Source organism: Oryctolagus cuniculus, chromosome 6 (assembly GCF_964237555.1).
Source record: "Oryctolagus cuniculus chromosome 6, mOryCun1.1, whole genome shotgun sequence".
NCBI lineage: Eukaryota > Metazoa > Chordata > Mammalia > Lagomorpha > Leporidae > Oryctolagus > Oryctolagus cuniculus.
The window spans coordinates 33,994,841-34,021,859 of record NC_091437.1 but is presented as its reverse complement, the minus strand read 5'-3'; the positions used below and the strand labels follow the sequence as shown (position 1 = coordinate 34,021,859).

Below are 27,019 nucleotides of genomic sequence, written 5' to 3'. Positions count from 1 at the left end.
CAATTTATAGATATCATTTTCTTTAACATCTGAAATGTTGCCACACAGAAATTGTCTTCCTCAGTAAACCCTTAATGAGTTCTCTGAAAAGCTTAATTTATCATATAGTCGCTTAAATCACCATCACTTATTGAAAAGTCTTGTTGAATGCATGCAAACCAGTTCTAACTCAGAGCTCTAAAACTAGCCCTAAAAAACTCACAGTAGACTCAACTGACAGTCAACCATAGTTAGATTTGTTTTAAATTAAAAAAAAAAAAAGATTTATTCGAAAGGCAGAGTTACAGAAAGGCAGAGGCAGAGAGAGAGGTCTTCCATACGCCAATTCAGTCTGCAGATGGCTGCAATGGCTGGAGCTGTGCTGATCCAGAGCCAGGAACTTCTTCTGGGTCTCCCACGTGGGTGCAGGAGCCCAAGGACTTGGGCCATCTTCCACTGCTTTCCCAGGCCACAGCAGAGAGCTGGATAGGAAGTGGAGCAGCTGGGACTTGAACCTGCGCCCATATGGGATGCTGGTACTGCAGGCAGCATCTTTACCTGTTACGCCACAGTGCCAGCCCCAATAGTTAGATTTTGGAAACAACTTCTTTGCACCTTGGTTGTTATCCAACGTGCTGGATCTCAGCCAGCCATTGATGGGGCTGAGGTGGCATCGAGAGCTGGATAAAAGAGAATGCTCATGTCTGTGAAGGGGGAGGAAGGAGCAGCCCTGCTGCTGGGGTTCAAACAGCAGTTCTCAAAGACAGTCTTCCAACACACAGCATCAGCATCTCAAATTCCTGAGCCTCTTCCAGACCTACTGGATCAAGCCATTCAGGTGGTTCGGATGCATGCTAAACTTGAAAGGACTTGCTTCAGACCTAGTGTTTATAGAATTACAGAGCAGTCAAGACTGCTTGAAATAATTGCCTCGTCTGGTTCCAGTGACTCCCCTGCATGCCCTGCCTAGAACATAGTTCACGTACATGTATGTTCTTACTGATCACTCACGGGTGTGTTTGCGTTACTCCACAGGACGGACAGTCTGGTGTTAGACTTGCTAATGAGCAGCCACTGTGACTCCTGCTGCTGTCACTCGGCAGTCAGAGGCAGATTACATGCAGCGGAGAGGAACTCAGCCGTCAGCCCTCTTCCACATTGTGCTCTGAGGAAACAAGCAAGGGGAGGGTCCAGAGGTGTCATCTGATGCAGATGATACTATTTATTTCCTATGCCAGAGAGCCAAGGCAGACAGGCAAACCTAGATGAGAAGGCAACTTCGGGAAGAAGTTGGATCGAAAGGTGATGCTGGCAGCTGCCTTTGCCGACTCCAACTCCAGCACCATGAACGTGTCCTTTGCTCACCTCCACTTTGCTGGAGGGTACCTGCCTCTGGACTCCAAGGACTGGAGGACCGTCATCCCCGCTCTCCTGGTGGCTGTCTGCCTGGTGGGCTTCCTGGGAAACCTGTGTGTGATTGGCATACTGCTTCACAGTGCTCGGAAAGGCAAGCCATCCATGATCCACTCCCTGATTCTCAATCTCAGCCTGGCTGACCTCTCCCTCCTCCTGTTTTCTGCACCCGTCCGAGCTACAGCGTACTCCAAAGGTGTTTGGGATCTAGGCTGGTTTGTCTGCAAGTCCTCTGACTGGTTCATCCATACGTGCATGGCAGCCAAGAGTCTGACGATCGTTGCCGTGGCCAAAGTATGTTTCATGTACGCGAGTGACCCAGCCAAGCAAGTAGGTAACTACAGGCGCACCTTGTGCTGGGTGCTCGTGGCCATCTGGGCCGTGGCTGGGCTGCTGCCCCTGCCAGAATGGTTCTTTAGCACCACCAGGAATCAAGCAGGTGTGGAGATGTGTCTCATGGATGTACCAGCTGTGGCCGAAGTGTTCGTGTCAATGTTTGGGAAGCTCTATCCTCTGCTGGTATTTTGCCTTCCGTTACTCTTTGCCAGTTTTTATTTCTGGAGAGCTTATGGTCAATGTAAAAAAAAAGGAAGTAAGACTCATAATCTTAGAAACCAGATGCGCTCCAAGCAACTCACAACGATGCTGCTGATCACTGCCGTCACCTCTGCCCTCCTGTGGCTCCCCGAGTGGATAGCTTGGCTCTGGGTTTGGCATCTGAAGGCAGGGGGCCCGACCCCACCCCAAGGCTTCATAGCCCTGTCTCAAGTCCTCGTGTTTTCCATCTCGTCAGCAAACCCTCTGATTTTTCTAATGATGTCTGAGGAGTTCAAGGCAGGCTTAAAAGGCTTATGGAAGTGGACGGTAACTAAAAAATCTCCAATTGTCTCCGAGTCTCAGGAAATCGCAGCCGGTAACCCACAGGTCCTTCCTGATGAGCTCCCATCTCCGGAGTCCCGGATATCCACTCCAGGCAAAGAGAAGACTGGTTCTCCCTCCTCCGGCAGAGAGAAAACAGAGAAGGCAGAGATCCCCGTCCTCCCTGATGTAGAGCAGTTCTGGCACGAGAGGGACACAGTTCCTTCTGAACAAGACAACGATCCTGTCCCCTGGGAACATGAAGATCAAGAGACAGGGGATTGTGATAAACAGATTTCAATGTCAAAGCAAAAATGAATTGTGATTGTTGTATTTACTTGTCCTGCTACTTATCAATATGGCTCACGTGACCATACAAACTGTAACCAATTAGTTAGACATTGCAAAATGCCTCATATTCTGCATTTGCAAAATGTCCAATCTGGTAAGTAGAATACTGTGATAGGAATAATAATTGTTTCAGAATTATACCCTGTGCAAAGAACTCCTATATGTAGAGATGGTCAGTCTGATGAGCCCAGCTATTCTGTTATTTGAAATTTTTTTAACTGGATCTTCCCTTGGACCAGTCCTGTATTGTGCTGGCTGGAATAGGCTCATCTTGGTCAAAGCTTACCTTCCCTTGATTTTCATCTTCTTCAACCTGCTGGCCACAGCTTCAGCTATCGAACCCTCTATCACATAAAGAAGGCTCAAAACCTACTCTGATTTTTAACACATCAATGAGTACGCTTAATAAAGTTAATTTACTTAATGAAAACCCATATAATTTTTGTGACCAAAGCTAACAGAGTAGGGACTACCGCTTTATTCCAGTTACAGGCTTTTAAACAGTGGCTACTTTTGGCTAAAACCTAAAAGTTTAAACAAATTCAACTTTTTGTTACGTTAAAGATTGCTTTGATCATCTTTTTGAAGCAACCTGAATGAGTTTACAGTTGCTAAGAACTTTAGCAGCCTAGCATCATGTTCTATACTCAAATGGGGGAGGGGGGGCAGGACTTAAAACCTGTCTTTATCTTCCAAAACACAGGAAATAGGTTTTCCCTTGCGAGCAGGTATTTCTTCCAACACCCCTTTTCAACCAAGATAAACCATAAGCTTCGGTTAATGATATAGGTATTGATCACTGATTCAGGGCAAGCCTAAAAGTAAACGGGGGGAGATGAAAAGTGCTTTTTTGTTCAATGTTATTAAATTCAGCTGTTAAGGCATTCAGATCTGGCTAAAAAGCCCATGAGTTTCTCAGACATGAAAAGCCAAGACACTGCGGCAAAAAATGACCTAAATGAAAGATCTCTGTGAGTGAGATCCCAGTGGAAAGAAGGGGCCATCAAAGGAGGTACCTTTCTCTGAAGGGAGGAGAGAACCTCCACTTTGATATGGCCCTGTTTAAATAAGGTCAGTTTGTGAACTCAAGAGGCTTCCATAGCCTTGGCAGCTCATAAGAGCCTTGGGTGATATCATAAATAAGAGTGTCAACTGTTAAATCAACAACAGGAGTCACTGTGCACTTGCTCCCCATCTAAGACCTCTGTCCTTAATGTGTTGTACTTTGAGAATTAACAGTAAAACTAGTCTTCAAACAGTACTTTATACTTGTGTCTGTGTGGGTGCAAACTGCTGACATCTTTACTTAGTATATACTAAGTTGATCTGTATATAATTAAAAATGAATCTTAATGAAGAATGGGATGGGAGAGGGAGTAGGAGATGGGTTGGTTCGAGGTGGGAGAGTGATTATGGGGGGAAAAACCGCTAAAATCCACAAGTTGTACTTTCAAAATTTATATTTATTAACGTTTTCTAAAAAAATTTTAGTTGTTAACACTTAATTTGAACCCTGCTCAGTTTTGAAAATGCCACAAGGCTTCTGTTATAATGAGTAACATGAGAAAGAGATTAGTATAGAAAGGAAAACCCAACATATAAAATGGAATGTGGCTAAAATTAGAATGTAAAAAAGTGCAGGAGCAAAGCAAAAAACAAGCCAAAAAAAATTAAATTGCATTCTTAGACATCTGTTCCATTTTGAGTAGCAAGCAGTAACTTCACTTTATAGCAAGGTTAAAGGATGCCCAAATAAAACATGATATGACATTTATCCATGCCACTTTATTACTCTGGAATTCTGAGGTATTTTCGGAGTTTCCTGGGGGTGGGGAACACCGCAAAAGCAAGCAATGGAAAATCTGAAACACAAAGATGCTGTGGAAATAGCCACTTTCCTTTCTAAATGTTGGGGTTTGTATTCAGTTTGCTTTTTAATGCAGAAGGTAGGTAGGGCCGATTTTTTTTGTCAGTTCATTACAAATTTTATTTAAAATTCACAAAATAATTTTATCCAAGAATCCAAAATATTATTTTATTTTTTATATTATTTTATTATTTTATAACGGTTGTTTTATAAGGGATTACCATTAAAGTAGTCTGTGGTGAACTACATGTATTTTTGTTATTTTAATAAACCTAAGGATGTAAGCTTCTAGTGTTTCAGTTGTAAAGAATTTTTTTTAAAAAAACCTATGTTTTACTTTAGATAGTTTTGATGGTCTTAAACCTATCTTTGGGGCCGGCACTACAGCTCAATAGGCTAATCCTCCGCCTTGCGGCGCCAGCCAGCACACCGGGTTCTAGTTCCGGTCAGGGCGCCGGATTCTGTCCCGGTTGCCCCTCTTCCAGGCCAGCTCTCTGCTGTGGCCAGGGAATGCAGTGGAGGATGGCCCAAGTGCTTGGGCCCTGCACCCCATGGGAGACCAGGAGAAGCACTTGGCTCCTAGCTTCGGATCAGCACGGTGCACCAGCCGCAGCGGCCATTGCGAGGCAAACCAACAGAAAAAGGAAGACCTGTCTGTCTCTCTCTCTCACTGTCCAGTCTGCCTGTCCAAAAACAACAACAAAATCCTCAAAATCATCACTTGGAAGAATGGGTTTCATGGGGGGATCTGACCTTAACACTAGCATTGGCCTTAGGGGAAACTGATTTTCAAAGGGTCTGCTGATAAGCACCAAATGAAGATAGAAATGTTGGAACAAAATGTAATTACAATGAACTTCTCATTCAGGGAGGATACACAGTCTTAACTTGATCCCTTTACCAATCTGCACAGAGAAGTTTTATTTGTACCATAAATGACCAAACACAACTACTTTAAGACAAAAGTAGAGAATTATGTTATCATCAAATCATTTTCTTCACTTCCCTACTAGGACAAAGAGAAGGTAGTAATAAGGCAAACAATACTATGTGGAATTCAGAATAACAAAAACATTTCTATAATATAGTTGTTTTCTGGGGCCAGTGTTACTGCACAATGGATTCAGCTGCCACCCCACATCACTGGGGCTGATTCGACTCCTGGCTTACTCCACTTTGTGATCCACCTTTCTGCTCATGTGTCTGGGAAGGCAGTGGAAGATGGCATGACCCACTACTTGGGCCCCTGCCAGCCATTTGGGAGACCGAGACGGAGTTCTGACTCCTGGCTACATGGCTACAGCCTCGCCCAGACCCAGCTGTTGCAACCACTTGGGGAGCGAACCAGCAGACAGAGAATCTCTCTCTGCCATTCTACCTTCTGAAAAAATAAATATTTTAAAAAACAGCTGCTTTCCTATCCTGGGGCCAGCGTGGAGGTGCAGATTAAACTGCACTCTGTGATGCCAGCATCCTTTTTATTGGTGTTGGTGCTAGTCCTGGCAGTTCTACTTCCAATCCAGCTCCTCATGTGCCTGGGAAAGCAGTGAATGATGGCCCAAGTATTAGGGTCCCTGCCACCCAAGTGAGAGATCCTAACGGAGCTTCGAGCTTCTGGCTTTGTCGTGGCCTGACCTGACCATTGCAGCCATTTGGGGAGGGAATTGGTGGATGCAAGAATCTAATGCTTTCAAATTAGGAAAAAAAAAAAAAACAAACTTAAAAAAAAGATTTCCTTTTAGCAAGCACTTTAATCTCATGCTTTATAAAGCTCCAAAGGTACTGGATGAATTTATAAAAATGAACTTCAAAAAATATATATATCTTATTTACCAATTTTGCAAGTTAAGACACTAGTATGATCATCAAAGCCAGGTTTCTCAGTAGCACAGAGCTCACCATTTCTATGATACTTACCAGACTCAAGCTAAGTAATATGGATGTGAATGTTTGCACCTGTGACTATGTACAGATAACACCGGAGTACAGAGCTGCTTGTGTCCCACCTCCCACCCCCCCTTTCCTAGGCAATACCTAGCAATCATGGTAGATAGGAGTTAAAATACAAACATGCATATTTTCTCAAACATTTTATGTGTGTGGCACTTTAAAACTGGCAACCTATGGAGTGATGAAACAGATTCGTTTCATTTGAGGGAGGTAAAGCTGGACAGCAGTTAGGAATCCAAGTTTGGTTTCACGGTGCGATGTACTTGTCATGTTGAAAGAACACAAAAAAGGCACAACATATCAGTATGTTCACAGAAAGACAAAAACAAGAAAACAAAAAAAACCCAGCATCTTCTTTCTATGAAGAAATAGGTATTAAGGAACTTGCGCACTAAAATGGTTCTCTACAAATTCCTTCTCTTTATACTACAAATAATGTACATGTAATCTTTTTACAACTATGTATCAAAAAAGATTTAAATCAGTTTTCTTTGTACCAAATTACATGTGTTGATTCTGTTTTTTAAGTGTTTACAAATTATGTAACAATAATCATATACAATTCACATATATAAAAAGGGTTGTTTTATTGTAGTTCAAATACATAAACTGAACATTCAAACATCTTAAAATTAAACTTTAGAAACAGAAGTTTAACATTCGAACAGGAGTATATTTTACAGGGAACGTCCATAAAGGTAATTTGTTGTCTAATCCAGAATATTGATAAAGATCATTTAATGATGAATAAAATATGTTTAACCAGCGGTTCTATTCTGGCCAACATGTTAGTTATGACCGTGGTTCCATACCTGAGAAGAAATTACTAAATAAATCTTCTCTTAGGCTAAACAACAAGACTTGGCCTATAACTCAGAGGAATAATCAAAGCACATTAAGTGAACACATAAAACTAAATTGTTCTTTAGAGACAAAGGGAAAAGTATGTCCATTATAATAATCTTAGCCTCTGGAAGATAAGAATTCAATTTTCAGTGTTTTCTTTTACCCGCTTTAAAAAACAAAATCAAAACAAAACAAACTTCAACTCAAGTTTTCTTGGAGTCTGTGGTATTTGCACCTTGCAAGTTCAAACCACAAATGCTTTTGTCCTGCATGTGTAACACTGCTAGAAAGAACATTACCAAGTCACTGACTTCCACACCTCGTAAAAGGATGATTTTTAGCTTCGAGATTTTAGATTTACTAGAGACAGCCTATATTTGAGTATGTATGTCAGTCATGCCACACAAAGAAAAGCATAAATATTTCCAAAGTGTTCTATTCAGAAACTGTTCACAAATGCTTCTCCTGTTCATCAGATGGTTTTGCAATAGGTTGACTAATGCACATATATGTAAAAACCTGAAAACTGGCTCATGCAAGCGTTTTGAATTAATAGATAACCCTGGGACAGAGTATTGAGAATTATTTTGTTGACCGTCTTGTGGGCTCTGATGCTGTGGGAGGCGGGGGTGGACCCCGGCGATCTAGGTCATCCACGTACGCCACAATGAGTTTCCGCCTCTCTTCCGGAACACAGTCCAGTACTAGATACCGTTTGTCATTCTGTAAAATTTTTTCTACATCTTTCAGGTGCTGATCAGATTCTTGGATTAACTTTTTGGATCTGAAATAAGAAAAAGAAGTCCAAGAATTACTGACTGCTGTTCATAGGTCTGTTAGAAATGAGCTGGAAATGTCCATTCTAGTACCTAATTGTGTTGCAATTTTTTTTTTTTTAAGAAAAATTTCACTGCAGTGGTCACCTTTGTAAGTTGCCTCAGCAAAGACTCCAAGGAGTGAAAGGGCCTCAGAAGCTGAATTACCCTCCCACCCCTACTGGTTATCCCTCCAGATCAGGGCTGAGGGTGGGTGGGTAAATCTTGCCCGTGCTGTACCTGTTCTGTGGATGAACAGAGGACTTCAGTCTGCGGGGCTGCCAATCCCAGCATCTTTCACAAGCTTTCACTTTCACATCTTTCACTAAATTAACTATAAAAATGTAGAAAGAAGTCTTACTTCACATCTAATTTAAAAGCCCAAGCTGATGCAAAACATTAAGGATCCTGACCAAAAAAATCCAAATGACAAAATACCTAAAAACCACACCCTCAGCACTATCTATCCTCCCGTGCACACACCCTTCATTAAGATGTTTCAGATTTTTCTTTTAAAGGAAGAAAAGCTGGAGTATGAAACAAAAATGGTCTCCTGCATACACTGACTGGTAAGCAATGTAAAATTGTTTTCCTGAAAACAAAAAAATTATTACGGGTGGGAAACTTCTGGGTATGCTATAGAGAAACTGTTTTAAGACTCTGATTTTATAATTGAAAATTCTCAATTAAATGTATCCAGCAAACTGCTTTCCTCCAAGAAAAAATGTTTTTGCTGAGCTAAAATGGATGATTTCAAGATTTAGACTGGTCTAACCACACTGAATAGTCTTCAGAAGAGGCAAAGATAATTGATAGAAGTATTCAGTCTCTTTGTAAAATACAACTCTTATGTAGCTGGGGATGCTCCTAAAAAAGCAGCGAAGTAAAAACAAAAGTATGTTTTAAAAACTGGATAGGTAGGTAGCAAAATAAAAATTGACATCTGGGCCCTTTCTTTAAAAAAAATGGGGAGACATGGGCTTTATTTGGCTTTGGATAAAGGTTAAAATCTTCTTAGTCCTAAAAATTAATAATGTCAACGTGTGTGAATGCAAAGTATGCTTTGGTCATTAGAGTAAGGACTAGTAAAGACAGTGGCTGCTGACATGAAACATTTCATTGCACACACCTATATGTTATAAATTTGGTCTCTTTCAAAAGCGTCCTGAAGTCAGCTTTGGCTGTGATGTATTTGTCTCTGATGTATTCTTCAAACTCTCTCTGCTTTTTCTGGAAAACAAAAAAAAAGGGGGTGGAGTGGGGTGGATCAGGGTAAAACATTCACTAATTCTGAAATAAGTATCAATTATTGAGCCAGTAATTTGTAAGTCATATAGTAAAATTCAAAATAAAATAGTAGTAAGGTACATTTGTGTTATAGAAAATTCATTAAATGCATTATCTGTAATTCACCTTTTTAAGGCAAAAAGAAAGCAAAACCAAGAACATATTAGCAGTGGCTAAAATTCATGGGCTTGCATCTTCAATCTTCATTAATAACCTCAACTAGACACTCTTAAAAATAAGGAAAGTATGGGTTAATTTCATATAGACTATTTACATCTTCAAGCATGAACAAACTCATTGTCCTAAGTTATGGATACACCAACAAAACTCAGAACTTAACACACTCGGGCCAACGTTAAGCCACTGCCTACAGCACTGGCATCCCATATGGGTGCTGGTTTGAGTCCTGGCTACTTCACTTCCAATCCAGTTCCCCAATGATGCACCTGGGAAAGCAGCAGGGAATGGCCCAAGTACTTGTGCCCCTGTAACCTATGTGAGAGACCAGATGAAGCTCCTGGCTCCAACCTGACCCAGCGCCAGCCATTGCAGCCATTTAGGGAGAGAACCTGTGAATGAAGACCTGTCTCTCCTGTCTGTCTGTAACTCTGCCTTTCATATAAAAAAAAAAATTCTCAAAGTCATATTATTTTGTGGTCAACAAATCAAAAAAGTCAACTTACTAGAGTTTGAGGGCGAGTCTAAGAATATTAGATCCATTAATTTTTTTTTTTTTTTTTTTTTTTTTTTGACAGGCAGAGTGGACAGTGAGAGAGAGAGACAGAGAGAAACGTCTTCCTTTTGGCCGTTGGTTCACCCTCCAATGGCCGCCGCGGCCGGCGCACCGCGCTGTAGATCCATTAATTTTTTTAGGCATCAGATCTAAGAAACAACCAACCAGGAAAGAGAAACCAATAGGCCAAGGGATAACATGGACTGCAGCAAGGAGCACTTTTCTCCACGTGTTAAGTGCTTAAGACAGTAAATTTGTTTTCTTCACAGAAGAGTGCCCAAGAACAGGAATCAGCTTTTACAGACTTAATGCACCCAAAAGGTTCTTCTACTTTAAAGTCTCTGGAACACACAAGGACTCAGCCCCTCATTACAGGGTACTGTTACTGTGGCTTAACAGCCAGCTGTTTTGATGGCCAACAGCCAACCTGACTATGTCTTTCTCATGGGACCTGACTAAAAATAAGTTTAAATCTGAGATCCCAAAACACAAGCTTAACCCAAAGGATTCAACGTTAAACCTTCTGTTGTGCTCCCTTGTTAATAAATTGTTCAAGAGGCAAAATATGAAATTATGAAATCAAGAATAATTTCTTAAAAGTGTATCACTTAAAGCCATCACTATCATTTTAAGAAACTTAACAAAAACAAACTTATCACCTTATCACCATCATTTTAAGAAATTTAACAAAAAAGAAACTTAACCACTCAATTAAATTTATAACTGAACAATAAATTTCAGACACAAAATCCTCTTACCCTGTCACTAGAGGAGAACTTAATGCACCGAGGATCTTCCTTAATGATTTTCTTTACTTCTTTCCATGTAGACGTTAAGGTAATCTTTGAAAAGACAAGTGAATTAAAAATATAAATAGAGCTCACTTCTATTTACAGAGTCAAACTGCAGCACATATGGTACATAATATTCCACACTGACCTGCAATCTCTTGTAATGCCCAAGCGTAACTGGACTAGTAAGGGACAGGGAAGCAGCTTTAATGCAATTTCTTTTTGTTGGCTTGCCACAACAGTTATTTTCATGGCCATACTTTCAAGGTGGCCTAAATCACCTGCAAACCCTGCATTTACATGGGCAAACATCATAACTTCTGAAGAAACCATCACCAAAAAGAGCAGATAAACAGGAACAAAATCTGGATGACAAAGTGTACAAACTGCCAAACAAGGGGGCACAGCACCAAATTGCAAATGGAGCAAAAGGAACCAACTAAATCTATTATCAGGAGGGATAACCGGTCACACACAGGCGATACAGCTTGAATTAACACAAGAGCAGAAACAATCTGAAAACTGAAGATGTAATTTCTAAATAGTAAGAATGCCATAACATTGCTTCTAAACATCAGGAAAGAAAAATACTGTAAAACCTATGAATCCCAGTTACATATCTAAAGACCATGACCCCAAAAATGCCATCAATGTGTTATTTTTTTTTGTTTTAAAAATTACCAATGAAGATTCATCCAGGTTAGAACAGGAAAAATAAGAGACACTCACCGCAGATGTTTCATCCAGAAGCTGCCTAAAGTGCTCTCTCTTCTTTTTGGTAAGTGCTTCAATGTGTTCATTAAAAAGCTTCTCTTTTTCCTCTCTTTCCAAGAGGGATCCAGATTCCCAGCGGTGATCTTTTCGGAGGGTCCTCCGAGTATCAGACCATGACACATCTGAAGAACGCACCTAGAAACAGAGAACTATAAATGTAACACCAAAGAGACTTTTCGTATTTCAACAACAAAGGGCTCAACTGTTTCGTTTAGGAAATTTAAAAAGGTACAGTCATTTAGAAACTAAGAAGCTATTTTCTAAAAATTATAGACTTTTGATATTAAGTGAATTTTTTGTTAAAAAGCCATTTAATAGAACACACAAAAGCACTAAATCTAATTTAAATCAACAACTAAATAATGTACATTTCCAACGATCCAGAAACCTAGCTTCTGGATCCATCTTAGAAGTCACTGAAAACCTACTTTATTGTAAGCCAGAAATCTTTCCTCCTAGGGCTCATCTAAGCTACCAAACAAGGAAGTCTGGAGACAGGCAAGGATGAACAGAAGATATTTTCCACTAACCATAATCCTTAAGAACTTTAACAGTACTTAGGAACAGAAATAAAAAGAAAATATTTTTATTTGTCTTCTTGTACTTTAAAAAAAAAAAGTACCAAAAACCTTGAGTTCAAATTTGGACTTACCAATTACAAATTTGGGAAATGATATTTCCAAGCATAAGCACGAATTAACAGTCAAGAAGACAACAGATATAAAACAGTTCAACATTCACACATCAATGAACATGATGTACTCTATTAACAAACTAAAGGATAAAAACCACATGATCAGGAAAACCATCTGATAAAATTTAACACCCTTTCATGACAAAACCTATCAACAGATTAGGTATAAAGGGAAGGTACCTCAACACAATAAAAGCCATATAGGGCAAACCTGTTGCTAACATCATACCCAATGGTGAAAATGATAGCTTTTCTTCTATGATCAGCAACAAGACTAGGACACTCCTTCACCACTTGTTTCCAACAAAGTATTTGAGCTCTCAGACAAAGCAATTAGTCAGCACAAAGAAACAAAAGGCATCCTAATAGGAAAGGAAATGGTGAAAATGTCTCTGTTTGATGACAACTTGATTTTATATGTAGAAAACCTTGAGGATGCCACCAAAAAGCAATTTGTAGTGGTAAACTCCAGTAAAGCTTCCTGGATACAAAATCAACATAAAAAATCAGCAGCATTTCTACATACTAACAAGCCATCTGAAAAGGAAATTAAGAAATCAATTCAATTTATAATAGGAATAAAAAGATAAAAAATACTTAAGTATAAAATTAACCAAGGTTCGTGAAGATCTTATATTGAAAGCTATAGATCACTGATAAAAGAAATGGAAGAAAAGAGAAGTAATGGAAAGATATCTGGTGTTCAAAGATTGGAACATTGTTAAAATACTCATACTATCCAAAGAGATGCACAGATTTGACGCTGTCTCTACAAAAAACTCGAATGTCAGGGTGGGAATTGTGGTAACAGTGAGTTAAACTGCTAGTTGGGATGCTCATACTCCATTGGAGTGCTGGTTCAACTCCTGACTATTCCACACTTGCAATCCAGCTTCCTGCCAATGAGCCTGGGAGGCAGTAGATGATGGCCCCAAGTACCTGGGTTCCTGCTACCCAAGTAGAAAACCTGGACACAGTACCATAGGTCCTGGCTTCAGTCTGGCCCAGCCTAGGGTGTTACAGGCATTTGAGGAGAGAACCAGCAGATGAAGCTCGCTCTCTCTCTCCCAGAAGATGAAGATCTCTCTCTCCCCCACCCCACTTCACTCTCCCTTTCAAATAAATAAGTAAATTGCAATGTCATTTTTCAAATAAATAGAAAAAGCAATACTTCATTCATATGGAACCAAAAAAGATGCCAAAGAGGCAACACAATCTTGAACTGAAAAAACAAAGCTGGATGTATTATACTCTGATTTCAAAACATACTTTGAAGCAGATGTAATCAACTCAGCATGGGACTAGCATAAAAACAGACACATCAAGAAATGGAGTTAAGACAGACAGAAATAAACCTGTACAGTTACAGCCAATTGACTGCCCCACCATATGCTAACACACTTCAGGAAACGGACAGTGTCTTCAACGAATGGCATGGGAAAACTGAATATCCACATGAAGAAATGTGAAACTGGATCCTTATCTCACACCATATTAAAAAACAAAAAAACAACTCACATACACAATGAAATACTAGTCAGCCTCAAGGAAACAAGAAAATTCTGTCACTTGCGACAACATGGATGAACCTTGAAGACCATGAGCTAAGTGAAATAATAATCCAGACACAGAAAGACAAACACCACACAATTTCGTTTATATGTGGAATCTAAAAAAGCTCAGCTCTGAAGTAGAACAGAAGGATAAATGTTTCAGACAGCAGTTTTCAAATCTGCACAGCAGGGTGACTAGGGACAGTAATAAAGTGTGTATCATGTTCAAAGTAAGAGTAAATTTCAAATGTCTCAGTCACAAAAAATGAAAAGCAGGACATGAATTAGCTTGACTTAATTATCCCTCTGTGTATCTATGTCGCAGCTGTACAACGTACCACATAAATGCATACAATTTTATCAAATAAACAATTAAACAAAAGATAACAGAAAACACAACAGATCTGGCTAGCTCTCCAACCAGCAGAACGGCACAGCTTTCATTACCAGTAATGCCATTAAAAGTTAAGCCACACTGCTGTCAATGCTAGACAATATGAGAACATGACAGAAAAACAGAAGGAATAACAAAATCAAAATATTTAATAACCAACATTAATCAAGCATCTAAATACTTGTCAGATAAATACTGCGCTTAGCACTGAAAGTATGGAATAAGTAAGATGATGTTCTTTCCTTGAAAGAGCTCACTTTACTTTTTTTTTTAGGGCAAATACATATGCAAAATAAATACAAAGTGTTAAGGAGGTGTATGCTGAGTAGAGGGGGGATAAACGGACAAGATCAAATCTACTTGGATGGTCAGCAGCCTCACAGAAGAGCTGTTTGAGTGAGAAAGTCTGTCACTGCAGGGGGGCAGTCTGAAAGCACTCTACCTGGAGGGACTAACGGTGGCATATGGTCTGGCTTATTAAAGCAAAGTTCACAGAGCTGGAGCTCTGAAGAGCTCAGGAGGGAAGCAACAGACCTAAGGTATTATGAGGGTAGGGGTGTCAAGGAAGGAAAAGTCTTTTATACTATGCTAAGGAGCCTGATTTGACCTGAAGGCAACTGCTAACAGTATGGAGAACCTTCACCTCCTACAACTAACCCAGACAGTGGAAAAAAAAAAAAAACCAGATTTGCTTTTTACAAAGATATCACCAGCAATAAAGTAGATGAATTTGGAGGAAATGTTAAAGGCAGGGAAAGAAATTGGCAAACTGCTGTAAATGTTCAAGTGCAGAAAAAGGAGCAGATACAAGGAAAGAAATCAGAAGAAGCAACAGAGTAACATGAAGAGTTCCATTGAAAGACCGAAAAGAAATGGGTACAGGAGAGATGGTGACAGAGAAGGCAAAAATAAATAAATAAATAAAAATTAAAAATTAACAAGTAGTAGAGCACAGCAGCCTGGGGGCAATTCAGTGTAGGGACAAAAAACCCTACATACCTCAACAACCCTGAGGGGCAAGGCAGAAGGATTTTCAAGAAAGTTTCAGGGTATCTCCTGGGATCAGTACACCTCCAGTCCTACATCTCATACCATTACATGTACAATAACTGATCATCACAATGATGACCCTAAATCATCAAGAAAAAGGTTAAATTATGTTCAGCACACTTTGTTAATTATTATGGCAGGTAAGTATGAAATAGTTTAAGATGATTTTTATCAAGAACAATAAAAAATGAAGCTTTGAGATTAAAAGATGAATTTCCACATATGCAAAACATCTACTGAATTTATTATTACATAACTAGTGCTAATAATTTTAGCAGTGCTATTAAGTACTGAATTTTTGAATGCTAGCAACTTAAATTCTGAGTCTATTTCAAGAACATTGTTCATAAGGTAACACAATGAACTTGTAATATTCGTTACTTTAAAAGGAAAACAGATTAACATATACCATGTCAGACAGAAGAGCCTTGAAATTCTGGATAGCTTCTTCTCGTTTGTGTTGCTCTCTCTCCCGATCTATTTCCTTGGTTTGTTCTGACCGAGCTTTTTGAACCTCCCTTTCCCGCTCTCGAAGGCTTGCCTCAATGCGGGCCTGCCTTTCAAGCTCCTTCTCCTTTTCTGAGTCTAAATTCTGTAAAAATAACAGCACATTAATGTCCTTATCGATTCCATCAAAGAGTTCTCACAGAATAACTAGCTTGCCAAATAGAAAATTTCACATCTAGTTTTTACCAATGTAACTCAACACTGCACCTCCTCCTCAAACTAACTGCAGATTCTTATGTTATATGAATACCGACAGAAACATTTCAAAGCACCGAAGAGCAACATAAGCCTTTCATTGAGTCAAGAGCATCGCCATCCTGCGGTGACAGCAGCACTGCGATGGTTACCTTCGCTATTTTCTCGATGTACTGCTTGAAAAGGTCCTCCCTCATGGATGAACTGTCCACGGCTTTGTACCGCGGGTCCCCTTCCACTTTATCTTTAACTTTGCTCCACCGAGACTGACTGTCCAAGTGATGGTTAGACAACAGCTCAAAGAAATCCGACTTAATCTGTTTTTTAAAACAAACAGTGGGATGGGAGGAAAATACCATGAAAACACACAAAAATGAGAATAGTAACTTTTAAAAAGCATGTACCTGGAATAGAATTAAAAGATAACAGAATTGCTCATTTATTAGAAATACAAAGCAACAAGCATATAGGCTTTCCTTTAAGATCTGTCAAATTCAAGACGAGCTAAGTTATACTTTAAAAAGAAATATTCAAATACAGAAAAAGTATTTTTTAGGTTGTATATAACTTGTTTTGAAAACCATGTTTTCCTAGGAAGTATGAATTTTCACTGGGATGTATTTTACTTTTTAGCTAAGACTCACGGATATAACCTGACAGTAAAATAGTTCAATTTCAAGATGGTAAGAATGACTTATCTTCAAAACTGTATGAATAGGGGCCGGTGCTGTGGCGCAGCAGGTTAAAAGCCCTTGTTTGAAGCGCCGGCATCCCATATGGGCGCTGGTCTAGTCCCGGCTGCTCCTCTTCCGATCCAGCTCTCTGCTATGGCCTGGGAGAGCAGTAGAGGATGGCCTGGGTCCTTGGGCCCCTGCACCTGCATGGGAGACCTGGAGGAAGCTCCTGGCTCCGGACTGGCGCAGCTCCGGCCATTACGGCTATCTGGGGAGTGAGCCAGTGGACAGAAGACCACCCCCCTCACCCCAGCTCTCCTCTCTCTGTGTAACTCTTTCAAATAAATAAGTAAATCTTTAAAAAAAAAAAACCCTATATGAATAAAATTTCTGTTCATTAAATTAGAAGGACAACATAGAAACTGTCAAGTACAAACAGCTAGTCATTACAAACCTATACTACCAAATGTCTAAAATGAAAGTAGGGTAAAAATTTCTATTTTGGTTAAAAAATAAAAGTTTACCTCACTGTAACAATATTACAGAATTTCTATGTCTTTCATAACTAATGTTAAGTCCCAGCTGCTCCACTTCAGATCCAGCTCTCTACTATGGCCTGGGAAAGCAGTAGAGGATGGCCCAAGTGCTTAGGCCCCTACACCCAATGGGACACCTCTAAGAAGTTCCTGGCTCCTGACTCTGGTTCAGCCCAGCTCTGGCCATTGCAGCCATTTGAGGAGCAAACCAACGGATGACAGATCTCTCTCTCTCTCTTTAACTCTGCCTTTCAAATGAATAAATCTTAAAAAAAAAAAAAAAAAACTATATTCAGATTTTCTGTTTTACAGCCATTAACATGTATTACTTTACCATTATAGAACTCAGAATACTAAGTATTTCTAGAATATTATACTTAAATGAATTATCAAGTTAGTAACATTATATCCAAGGTATTAACAATTTAATGTCAAGACATACAACTACTTAAAAACCACACTTCAATGCAGTATTTCTTATTTTTTTAAATATAAAAGGGATAAATAAGGTTAATTTGTATGCATCTTTGAAGACCTAACGTTTTAAAAGTTAATCTCTCACAGCTTTGCACTCAACACAACAGACCCTTGAGGCAGATACACTCATTTCAAAGGATTCTGACAAGAACCCTTGTCTTCCCATAGTGATTAAATATGGAATCAGTATTTAAGATATCAAAAATAAAACGAACCATTCCTTATGCCTATCCAAACTCTACTAATTCCTACCATAACCACATTTCTCCTATTAAAGAGTTCAAAGTTGGCCAGCACCGCGGCTCCCTTGGCTAATCCTCCGCCTGTGGCACCGGCACCCCAGCTGGGGTGCTGGATTCTATCCCGGTTGCTCCTCTCCCAGTCCAGCTCTGTGCTGTGGCCCGGGAAGGCAGTGGAGGATGGCCCAAGTGCTTGGGCCCTGCTGCATGGGAGACCAGGAGGAAGTACCTGGCTCCTGGCTTCGGATCGGCGTAGTACGCTGGCCGTAGCAGCCACTTGGGGGCTGAACCAATGGAAAAAGGAAGACCTTTCTCTCTGTCTCTCTAACTGCTTGTCAAAAAAAAAAAAAGAGTTAAAAGTTGATATCCTTTCTGAACACCATTTGTAAGGTTTTAAGAGCAGAATTCCTACATCAGGAAAAATTTTAAAAGTGCCAATCAGCTGAGGAGTTCTCTAGCACTGAACTTGGCTCTTGACTTTGGATTAAGAGTCATAAACTCAGTATTACCAGTGATTAAGAAATCACTTGGTGGAAAGGGGCCATCAAAGAAGGAGGTACCTTTCCCTGAAGGGAGGAGGGAACTTCCACTTTGATTATGGCCTTGTCTAAATAGGTCGGAGTCTGTGGACTCAAGAGGCTTCCATAGCCTTGGCAGCTCATGACAAGAGCCTCGGGTGATTACCAATGTCATAAATAAGAATGTCAGTTGTTAAATCAACAACACGAGTCACTGTGCACTTGCTCCCCATGTAGGACCTATGTCCTTACTGTGTTGTACTATGAGAATTAACGGTAAAACCAATCTTCAAACAGTACTTTATACTTTGTGTGTCTGTGTGGGTGCAAACCGTTGAGACCTTTACTTTGTATAGAGTTGAACTTCCGTATATAAAGATAGTTGAATCTTAATGAAAAATTGGATGAGAGAAGGAGTAGGAGATGGGATGGTTTGCGGGTGGGAGGGTGGTTATGAGGGGAAAAACCGCTATAATCCAAAAGTTGTACTTGATGTAGTGATGCAATGTAATTTTTCTGTTCATCTTATCTACTCTGTATCTGATAAAATAAACACCAAAATTCCTAATGCATCTGATAATTAGAAGGCAACACACAAGAAAATTATATTAAGCATGCAATCTGTACCAAATGGGAATTTTTCTAAGCCATGGGAATTTATATTAACTTAAGTGTGTTTACATATTGGACAATAAACTTATAAAAGATTACTATACAGTTTTTATAAGCTTTACCTTCCTTTCATTGTAGATATTGCTGTAACACACTAATGGATTACCAAAGTTGTGTATAAGAGTATTATTTGACAGCTATGTAAATGTCAAATATAATTTGCTGTCAGCTGCAATTCAAGGACTTAACCTCCCTGTTTTCTTTTTTCACTATAACAAAAACATTTAATTTCTTCAACAGGAAATTTGAAAGAAAGAAAACACCAACTTCACTACACAGGGTTAAATACAGTATGTGCAATGGTAAAGGTGCTTTTCCAAAAGGTAAATTAGCTGAAGCAGAATTTTTCAAAAACCATTAACACATACATAACAATAAAATAAACAATAATTCAAGGACAGCTGTTTTGGCAAACAAAATAAAAACAATCTAGTAGGACTAAGCAGGCTTTTTAAGTGTACTTTTTATAAAATGGAAAACTATAGAAAAATGGCTGTAGTCTTTAGTTTGAAAATGCTACTTAACAAACCAGATTTTACGAGAGCATTGTTCATTACAAGTTTTTGATTCAGCCAGTACAGTGTTTAAACCTTTACTGTTCAGCTGCTGACTTCAGTGTTGAGATAATTCAGTCAAGAACAAGGAAAGGAAGTACAGTACCATGTTACTGGTTCTGGTCTTACTATATAATTACATAGTTATAATGTGATTAAATGAACACGCACACACACAATAATATATTTCTTCACAGTAATATAAGCAATACAGTGGAAATCAAGAAAGCAATAAAATTTCATTAACCAAACACTTCTTAGAATGTGAATATAAAGTCTACTAAAACCTTACTTACTTTAAAAACTTCTGCTTTGAGGGGCTAATTAGCAATTGATTTTGTGTTGTTTAAACTGGCTGACAAAGTTTCAGTATAGCAATTTCTTTTATTTAGTAATGCTACAAAGCTAAGCCTACAATTAAAATTTCACAATCAATATAAAATAAAGCCAAATATATTATGCATATTTAGATGGCATGTCTATTTGATTTTTCTTATAATTAACAGATCCTGTGTACAATTCTCATTAGTTCATAAGGAAAAACCCTGAGAGTACTGTGGGATGCTAAAGTCAGCACAGAGATAACAATTTTTTCCTCACTAGGGAATCCCATAATATTCTGCATGTCAGTGATTGACAGCAGTCAATCTGAAATGATTGACAGGCCGTACAACTCAAAACTGTGAAATCTATCCTCTTGTTATAAAATAGATTACATAAAAGCTATCAAGTGTTTAAAAAAAGAAAATTAATTATAAAAACAGAAATATATTATATTTGTATAAAAACAATCATATAATATCAATTATTTATTTACTTGGTTTACTTTTATCAGATTACTCTTAAAATGTAAATTAGCAAATAATTTGTCAATATCATTCTAGCTCAACATGTATTAAGCTGTTTCGCCTAATGCTGTCATTGTTGTAAACAAAAGAGGCTTCTTCCCAATAAGAGCAATACTACCTCTTTAACAACATTCCCTAATAGGATTTGTTATAATATAACTTTTACAGAATAAGTGGCAATTTTAAATGTCAAGAATGATTAGGCCCCAGAGGTTCTTTTTCTCCATTCACCAAGTCATAAGGAGAATGACTACATGTTTTGATGGTTCATGCACCACTGGTGCCAATTCCCTAGCAGTCTGCCTGCCTTCTCAGTGGTGAGCTTCTCTCCACTCCTGACACTGCTAACAAATGACATTTGGGATTCATTAATCTTTCATAGCTGACCTTTAGTTGTGATAAGCAATTAACTTATATTTAAGATATGTTTATCCCATGATTAGAACCCACTAAAATGCTATTTTCTAGAGGGCAGAAAAAAATATAAAAATGCTCTTTGAAATTCAAATGTTACCACCTATAAAGAATCTTCAAATCTTAGCAAGCACTTAGCAGGCGCCACTGAGCAGGCAGCCCTAATAAGCTATTTCAGGCTTACCATGCATTTCTGCATGAATAAAATTTAAAGCAAATCCTTACAGTTTAGTAAAGCTACTAAAATAAGCATTATGGAAGTAAAGTGATAGAATACATATAATTATTAAAGTTATCTTAAAAAAAAGTAAATGTAGATTCTCTTATACATTCTAACAAATGAGATGAGCAACACAGCACTACATTGGTCCTTTCTCATTCCCATCAATCTTACCAATGGAACTAAAAATCATCTTACCTTCTCACCTCTGGTCTTCGAATCTTCTTTCTCCTTCTTCCTTGCTGCTGCCACAAATTCATTAAACAAGGCTTCTCTATCTTTCATCTTTTCAATTGCTTTGAATCTTGAATCTTTAGCATGTTTGGCTGCGAATTCACTAAAAGTAGCTCTGCAACAAAATGTAAGTGTGCTAATTTTGAAAGAGCTATTTCTTTCTTTGGTATATTTTGTTTAAGGTATACAAACTTCATGCATTTTATATATACAAATTAAAGAACATTGCAATTCTTCCCATCTGCATTCCAATCCCTCTTCCTCCTCTGTTCCCACTCTTAATTTTTACAAAGATCTATTTTTCAGTTTACCTTATATTCTTTTTTTTTTTTTTGACAGGCAGAGTGGACAGTGAGAGAGAGAGACAGAGAGAAAGGTCTTCCTTTGCCGTTGGTTCACCCTCCAATGGCCGCCGCTGCAGCCGGCGCACCGCGCTGATCCGATGGCAGGAGCCAGGAGCCAGGTGCTTTTCCTGGTCTCCCATGGGGTGCAGGGCCCAAGCACCTGGGCCATCCTCCACTGCACTCCCTGGCCACAGCAGAGGGCTGGCCTGGAAGAGGGGCAACCGGGACAGAATCCGGCGCCCCAACCGGGACTAGAACCCGGTGTGCCGGCGCCGCAAGGTGGAGGATTAGCCTATTGAGCCACGGCGCCGGCTCGAGTTTCCCTTATATTCTTAAGATTTACCCTGTAGTAAGTAGAGTTCAACAAATAGTATGAAGAAAAAAAAAAAGCCACTGTTCCTCAACAGTAGAGACAAGGATTGTAAATAATCATCAAATCTCAAAATGTCAATTTCACCCCTGTACATTACATGGTAGAGCTATTTCTGCCTGCAGTAAAACACAGCAGAAGACAGCATTTTTCCTAGTAAAAAATATATGCCAGAGACACTGAGCAAATGTGCCTCAAGAGTGCACTATGAGCTACAGAAAGGAGTAAAAAAATACTAAATGTGAAAATGCAGTCAGTATGTTACCAGCATAAAATTAGAGGGATATACACTTATTACATATTTATAAAAATATAACAAATATACATATACACACACATATAACACATACGTATATGTGTTATATATTGTGTATATTTTATACATGGATATTACATATCTAGTAAGTATGTATATATTACACATATATACACACACATCAGAGATTTAAAGAATCTGTATGCTTTAAGAGTTAAAAGCTCATCTATTTCCACCCTATTTGGATTGAACAGGATTTGCCTCCCCACTCCAAATCCATGCAGATTTTTAAATTCAAAGTCTAATGTCAATGGTTAATGAATTAAAGGTAGAGACTTGAGCTCATTATGGCATGCAGGAATTGGTCCTAGCAGAAGGTCTTGAGGTCACTGAGAGCCTGCCCTTGGAGGGTGGTTCTTAATAGAGAGTTGGCCATAAGCAGAGCAGGCTAGCTTTCTCTCTGCTTCCTGCTTTGCCACATGTTCACTCCTCAGCCATCCACTGATCTTACCAGATGCTTGAACTATTGGGGCCATTCTCTCTTGGCTATGAAACTTAAAACTGTAAATCTAAGTAAACACTCTTCCTTTCTCAGAAGCTCTTCTCAGCCATTTTAGTTAAGGTCCGAACAACTCACTAAACATACCCTAAAAGGAAGGTGAGCCCTGCTGAGCTCTCATTGGATTAGCTCTCTTTCTATCAACAGCTATAAAATTACACAGGTGAGGCAGCCAGTTTCAACCAGGAGACAACAAATAGATCATGAATGAGGTGCCTGCAAGTTGGAAATCAATGAGGAAAGCCCTATGTCCCAGACCTTGGGTAGAACTTCCAAGATGCAGACAGCTGGAATGCATACAGTAGGGCACAGCTGTCCCAATGAGTTGCAAGCAGTAAAGATCAGAGCTTGGGTACTAAGATAGCAGGGGGCAACCGTAAGAACAAGGTGCCACAGAAGAATTCCATTAAGGTATTTCCCCATGAGTCCACAGCCACGAGCAGAAAAACACCATTTCCTATACCAGGCTGTCATAGGCTAAGAGCAAAAGGAGGGGCTGATGATGTGGTGCTGTAGGTTAATCCTCCACCTGGGGTGCCAGCATCCCATATGGAGGCTGGTTCCAGTTCCAGCTGCTCTTTTTCCAGTCCAGCTCTCTGCTATGGCCTGCAAAAGTAGAAGATGGCCCAGGTGCTTGGGCCGCTGCATCTGCGTGGAAGAACCAGAAGTTCTTGGCTTCTGGATTCAGATTGGTGCAGCTCTGGCTGTTGCAGCCTTTTGGGGAGTGAACCAGTGGATCAAAGACCTCTCTGTCTCTCCCTCCCACTGTCTGTAACTCTGCATCTCAAATAAATAAATAAAACCTTAAAAAGAAAAAGCAAAAGGAGATAAAAGATCCGTGGTGCTTAAGGAAGAACAGCACTTGGCCAACCGAGTCCACTTAAGATCCACAAAAAAGAGTTGTGGAGTTGAAAAAACAATTCCACCTTCAGAGAATCACAAGAAAAGTATGAAAACGATGCCTAAAATTAAGATAGCAGACAACAATTGAACTGCTTTCTGAAATAAAAACCCTCATTCTTCAGAAGATAATAAGATGCTACAGTCTGTACATATTACCCACATGATGAATTTCAATTGAAAATCACTACCTATACAAAGAAATATGTGATTTACAGCAGAAAAAAATTTAAAAACCCATAGAAAGCTATTATAAGGCACTAGTATAGTGCAGGTTGGGGTGCCTAAGATCAAGTCCTGCCTTTTGATTCTGCTTCCTGTTTGGACAGTCATGAACCCTGGGTTCCCACATACCTTGGATTAAACTTTGCTTCCTCCATCATTTTTTTGAAATCTTCCTTGGCTTGCATTATTTTGTTTTTCTTTTCTCTGCGTTCTTCTTCTGCCCTGGTCTTTACATACTGATCAAACACCTATCACAAAAATATACCAGTTAGACAATTCTTTCACAGAGGTAATTTAACTACCAAAAATGTCTTTATTCAGACTATAACAGGAAAAATGTACTAATTATATGCAAATTACTTATAGTAGGTCTCACTTTAAAACTCACTGAAGTGTTACACAAATGTACAACCTTATTCTTGTGTTTCCAGAAAAGAACAAAAGCTAAAACCCTTTATTATTATTTTCTGATTACAAAATACTGAATTATGATCCATTTTAAGCAATTTAGAAATGTGCAAGACAAATTAGTCCTTTCAAATCCATTCTTGTCAGAAAAAAAAGGTATAGGATCTACAGGTTTTTTCTTGGTGTAATTATTTTTACCAAAATATAATCATGCTTTACACGTATAATATTTTCCCTCACTTAAAAACATAGTGGTTAAGATGATGAAATGAATATTTACTGCCTCTCCCCCTTTTTAGCCTTATTTAATTGATAGTGGGGAACCTCTTTTATTTTTTAAAGTCATAAAGTAACAAGGACAAGGAAATGAGAAAAAGAGAAATAGCAACTTGGATACTTGAAAGCAGACGCAAAAGTGGTACAGCTTAGGACACATGTGACAAAGCTGAACATGACCCAGTATTCAAGAAAACAAGAAAAAAACCTTTTTGAACCAAAGAATCCTCAAAGAGCTTAGAACTGATGGAACCAGAGACCACGAAATTAAGGGTGGGGTTTGGCTACACTAACAAATGACTGATGAAAGTCTACCTAACAACTATTTACTTCCTACCTAGACCCCATCAGCCATTTTGTTTCTGGTCATTGTCATTCCTAGATCCCAGTAGCTATTCTCCAGAGTAAAGCACTGGCAAACCTAGGACAGAAAGTTGTTTTTACACAGATCAAGAATAGTTTTTAGGGGCCGGCGCTGTGGCGCAGTGAGTTAAAGTCCTGGCCTGAAGCACCGGCATCCCATATGGGCGCTGGTTCAAGTCCCGGCTGCTCCTCTTCCGATCCACCTCTTTGCTATGGTCCTGGGATAGCAGTAGAGGATGGCCTGGGTCCTTGGGCCCCACACCCACATGGGAGACCAGAAGAGGCTCCTGGCTTCGGATCGGCGCAGCTCCAGCCATTGCAGCCATCTGGGGAGTGAACCAGCAGATGGAGGACCTCTCTCTGTGTCTCTGCCTCTCTCTGTAACTCTTTCAAATAAATAAAATAAATATTTTTTAAAAGTTTAAAAAAAAAAGACTATTTTTTATATTTTAAAAGCACTGTAAAAAAATGGTGCGAATTTCATGATGCATGCAAACTAAATATAATTTTGGGGGCCGGCTCTGAGGTGCAGCAGGCTCAAGTGCCATCAGCAGCACCAGCATCCCAAATAGTTGTCGGCTGAAGTCCTGGTTGGTTTACTTTCCATTCAGCTCCCTGCTAGTGTACCTGAGAAAGCAATTGAGACACAATTCTTTCAAAGCCAAAGCCCAAGACCGCTTTCCAGCAATGAGACCATGGATCCTTTATAGGAAATCTGACCAGCCTAAAAAATACCGGCTCCAACGTATTCTCAAGAATCCAGCCTGGGCCGGCACCGCGGCTCACTAGGCTAATCCTCCACCTGCAGCACTGGCACCCGGGTTCTAGTCCCGGTCGGGGCGCCGGATTCTGTCCTGGTTGCCCCTCTTCCAGGCCAGCTCTCTGCTATGGCCCGGGAATGCAGTGGAGGATGGCCCAAGTACTTGGGCCCTGCACCCCATGGGAGACCAGGAGAAGCACTTGGCTCCTGCCTTCTTCGGATCAGCGCAGTGCGCCGGCGGCAGCGGCCATTGGAGGGTGAACCAACAGAAAAAGGAAGACCTTTCTCTCTGTCTCTCTCACTGTCCACTCTGCCTGTCAAAAAAAAAAAAAAAAAAAAAAAAGGATCCAGCCTTAATTATTCCAAGGTGAGTCTCTCAACCTTGGCAATACTGGCATTTCAGACCAGATCTTTAAAAGTGAAGTATCCTTGGCCCTCTATCCACCAAATCCCAGCAATACCTCTTCACTAAGAAATATCTCCTGAGGCCAAAACTGCTTATGACTGAGAACTAGCTGTTGCATCAAAACTCAAAATCAGAATTTTATGGCTTCATTTCCAGTCATGAGTAGTCAAGGCCTACAAGACAGCTAAGGAAATTCTCCAACGTGAAAAGTAGAGCCAGCCCTAAACAGAAAAAAAAGCTTAGTGACATCAGAGACCAAAGCCAGAAAGGGAAAATTAAAAAGACAATTTAAAAAAATCCTCAATAACCTTATAGCACTAAGAAACTGTAACCATAAATTAAGAAAAACTTGAAAATGTAACTCTAATTTAAATGATGAGAAAAGAAATAAAAATCTAATTGAAACTTTCAGGATTGACAACCAAGATGAAAAACATAAAAAGTTGGAAACACGTTTTAAAAACTGATGCCAGGCCGGCGCCGCGGCTCACTAGGCTAATCCTCCGCCTAGCGGCGCCGGCACACCGGGTTCTAGTCCCGGTCAGGGCACTGGATTCTGTCCCGGTTGCCCCTCTTCCAGGCCAGCTCTCTGCTGTGGCCAGGGAGTGCAGTGGAGGATGGCCCAGGTGCTTGGGCCCTGCACCCCATGGGAGACCAGGAAAAGCACCTGGCTCCTGGTTCCTGCCATCGGATCGGTGCGGTGCGCCGG

The 27,019-nt window shown here is 39.7% G+C and overlaps 2 protein-coding genes across 18 annotated transcripts in view; one reads left to right on the top strand and one right to left on the bottom strand.

Annotated features, from left to right (window-relative positions):
* Window positions 1-1,284: 1,284 nt before the first annotated feature.
* Window positions 1,285-2,568, top strand: GPR151 (G protein-coupled receptor 151). The gene has a single exon (XM_002710148.5). The coding sequence runs from the start codon at window positions 1,285-1,287 to the stop codon at window positions 2,566-2,568; it is 1,284 nt and encodes a 427-aa protein (XP_002710194.3).
* Window positions 2,569-6,986: 4,418 nt separating this feature from the next.
* Window positions 6,987-27,019, bottom strand: part of TCERG1 (transcription elongation regulator 1) — a 66,578-nt gene continuing 46,545 nt past the window's right edge. For 13 of the 17 annotated variants that reach the window (XM_008255178.4, XM_051843466.2, XM_051843468.2 and 10 more), the window contains 8 exons: window positions 24,227-24,345; window positions 21,408-21,558; window positions 16,210-16,374; window positions 15,765-15,947; window positions 11,620-11,799; window positions 10,858-10,941; window positions 9,209-9,309; window positions 6,987-8,048 (listed from right to left, as the gene is read on the bottom strand). In XM_008255178.4, coding sequence (XP_008253400.2) covers window positions 7,847-8,048; window positions 9,209-9,309; window positions 10,858-10,941; window positions 11,620-11,799; window positions 15,765-15,947; window positions 16,210-16,374; window positions 21,408-21,558; window positions 24,227-24,345 — 1,185 coding nt within the window. In that variant the 3' untranslated portion in view covers window positions 6,987-7,846. Of the gene's footprint in view, window positions 8,049-8,319; window positions 8,414-9,208; window positions 9,310-10,857; window positions 10,942-11,619; window positions 11,800-15,304; window positions 15,436-15,764; window positions 15,948-16,209; window positions 16,375-21,407; window positions 21,559-24,226; window positions 24,346-27,019 lie in introns of all 17 variants that reach the window. The other 4 variants (XR_007918502.2, XR_011389789.1, XR_011389791.1 and 1 more) reach the window with 3 other exon arrangements.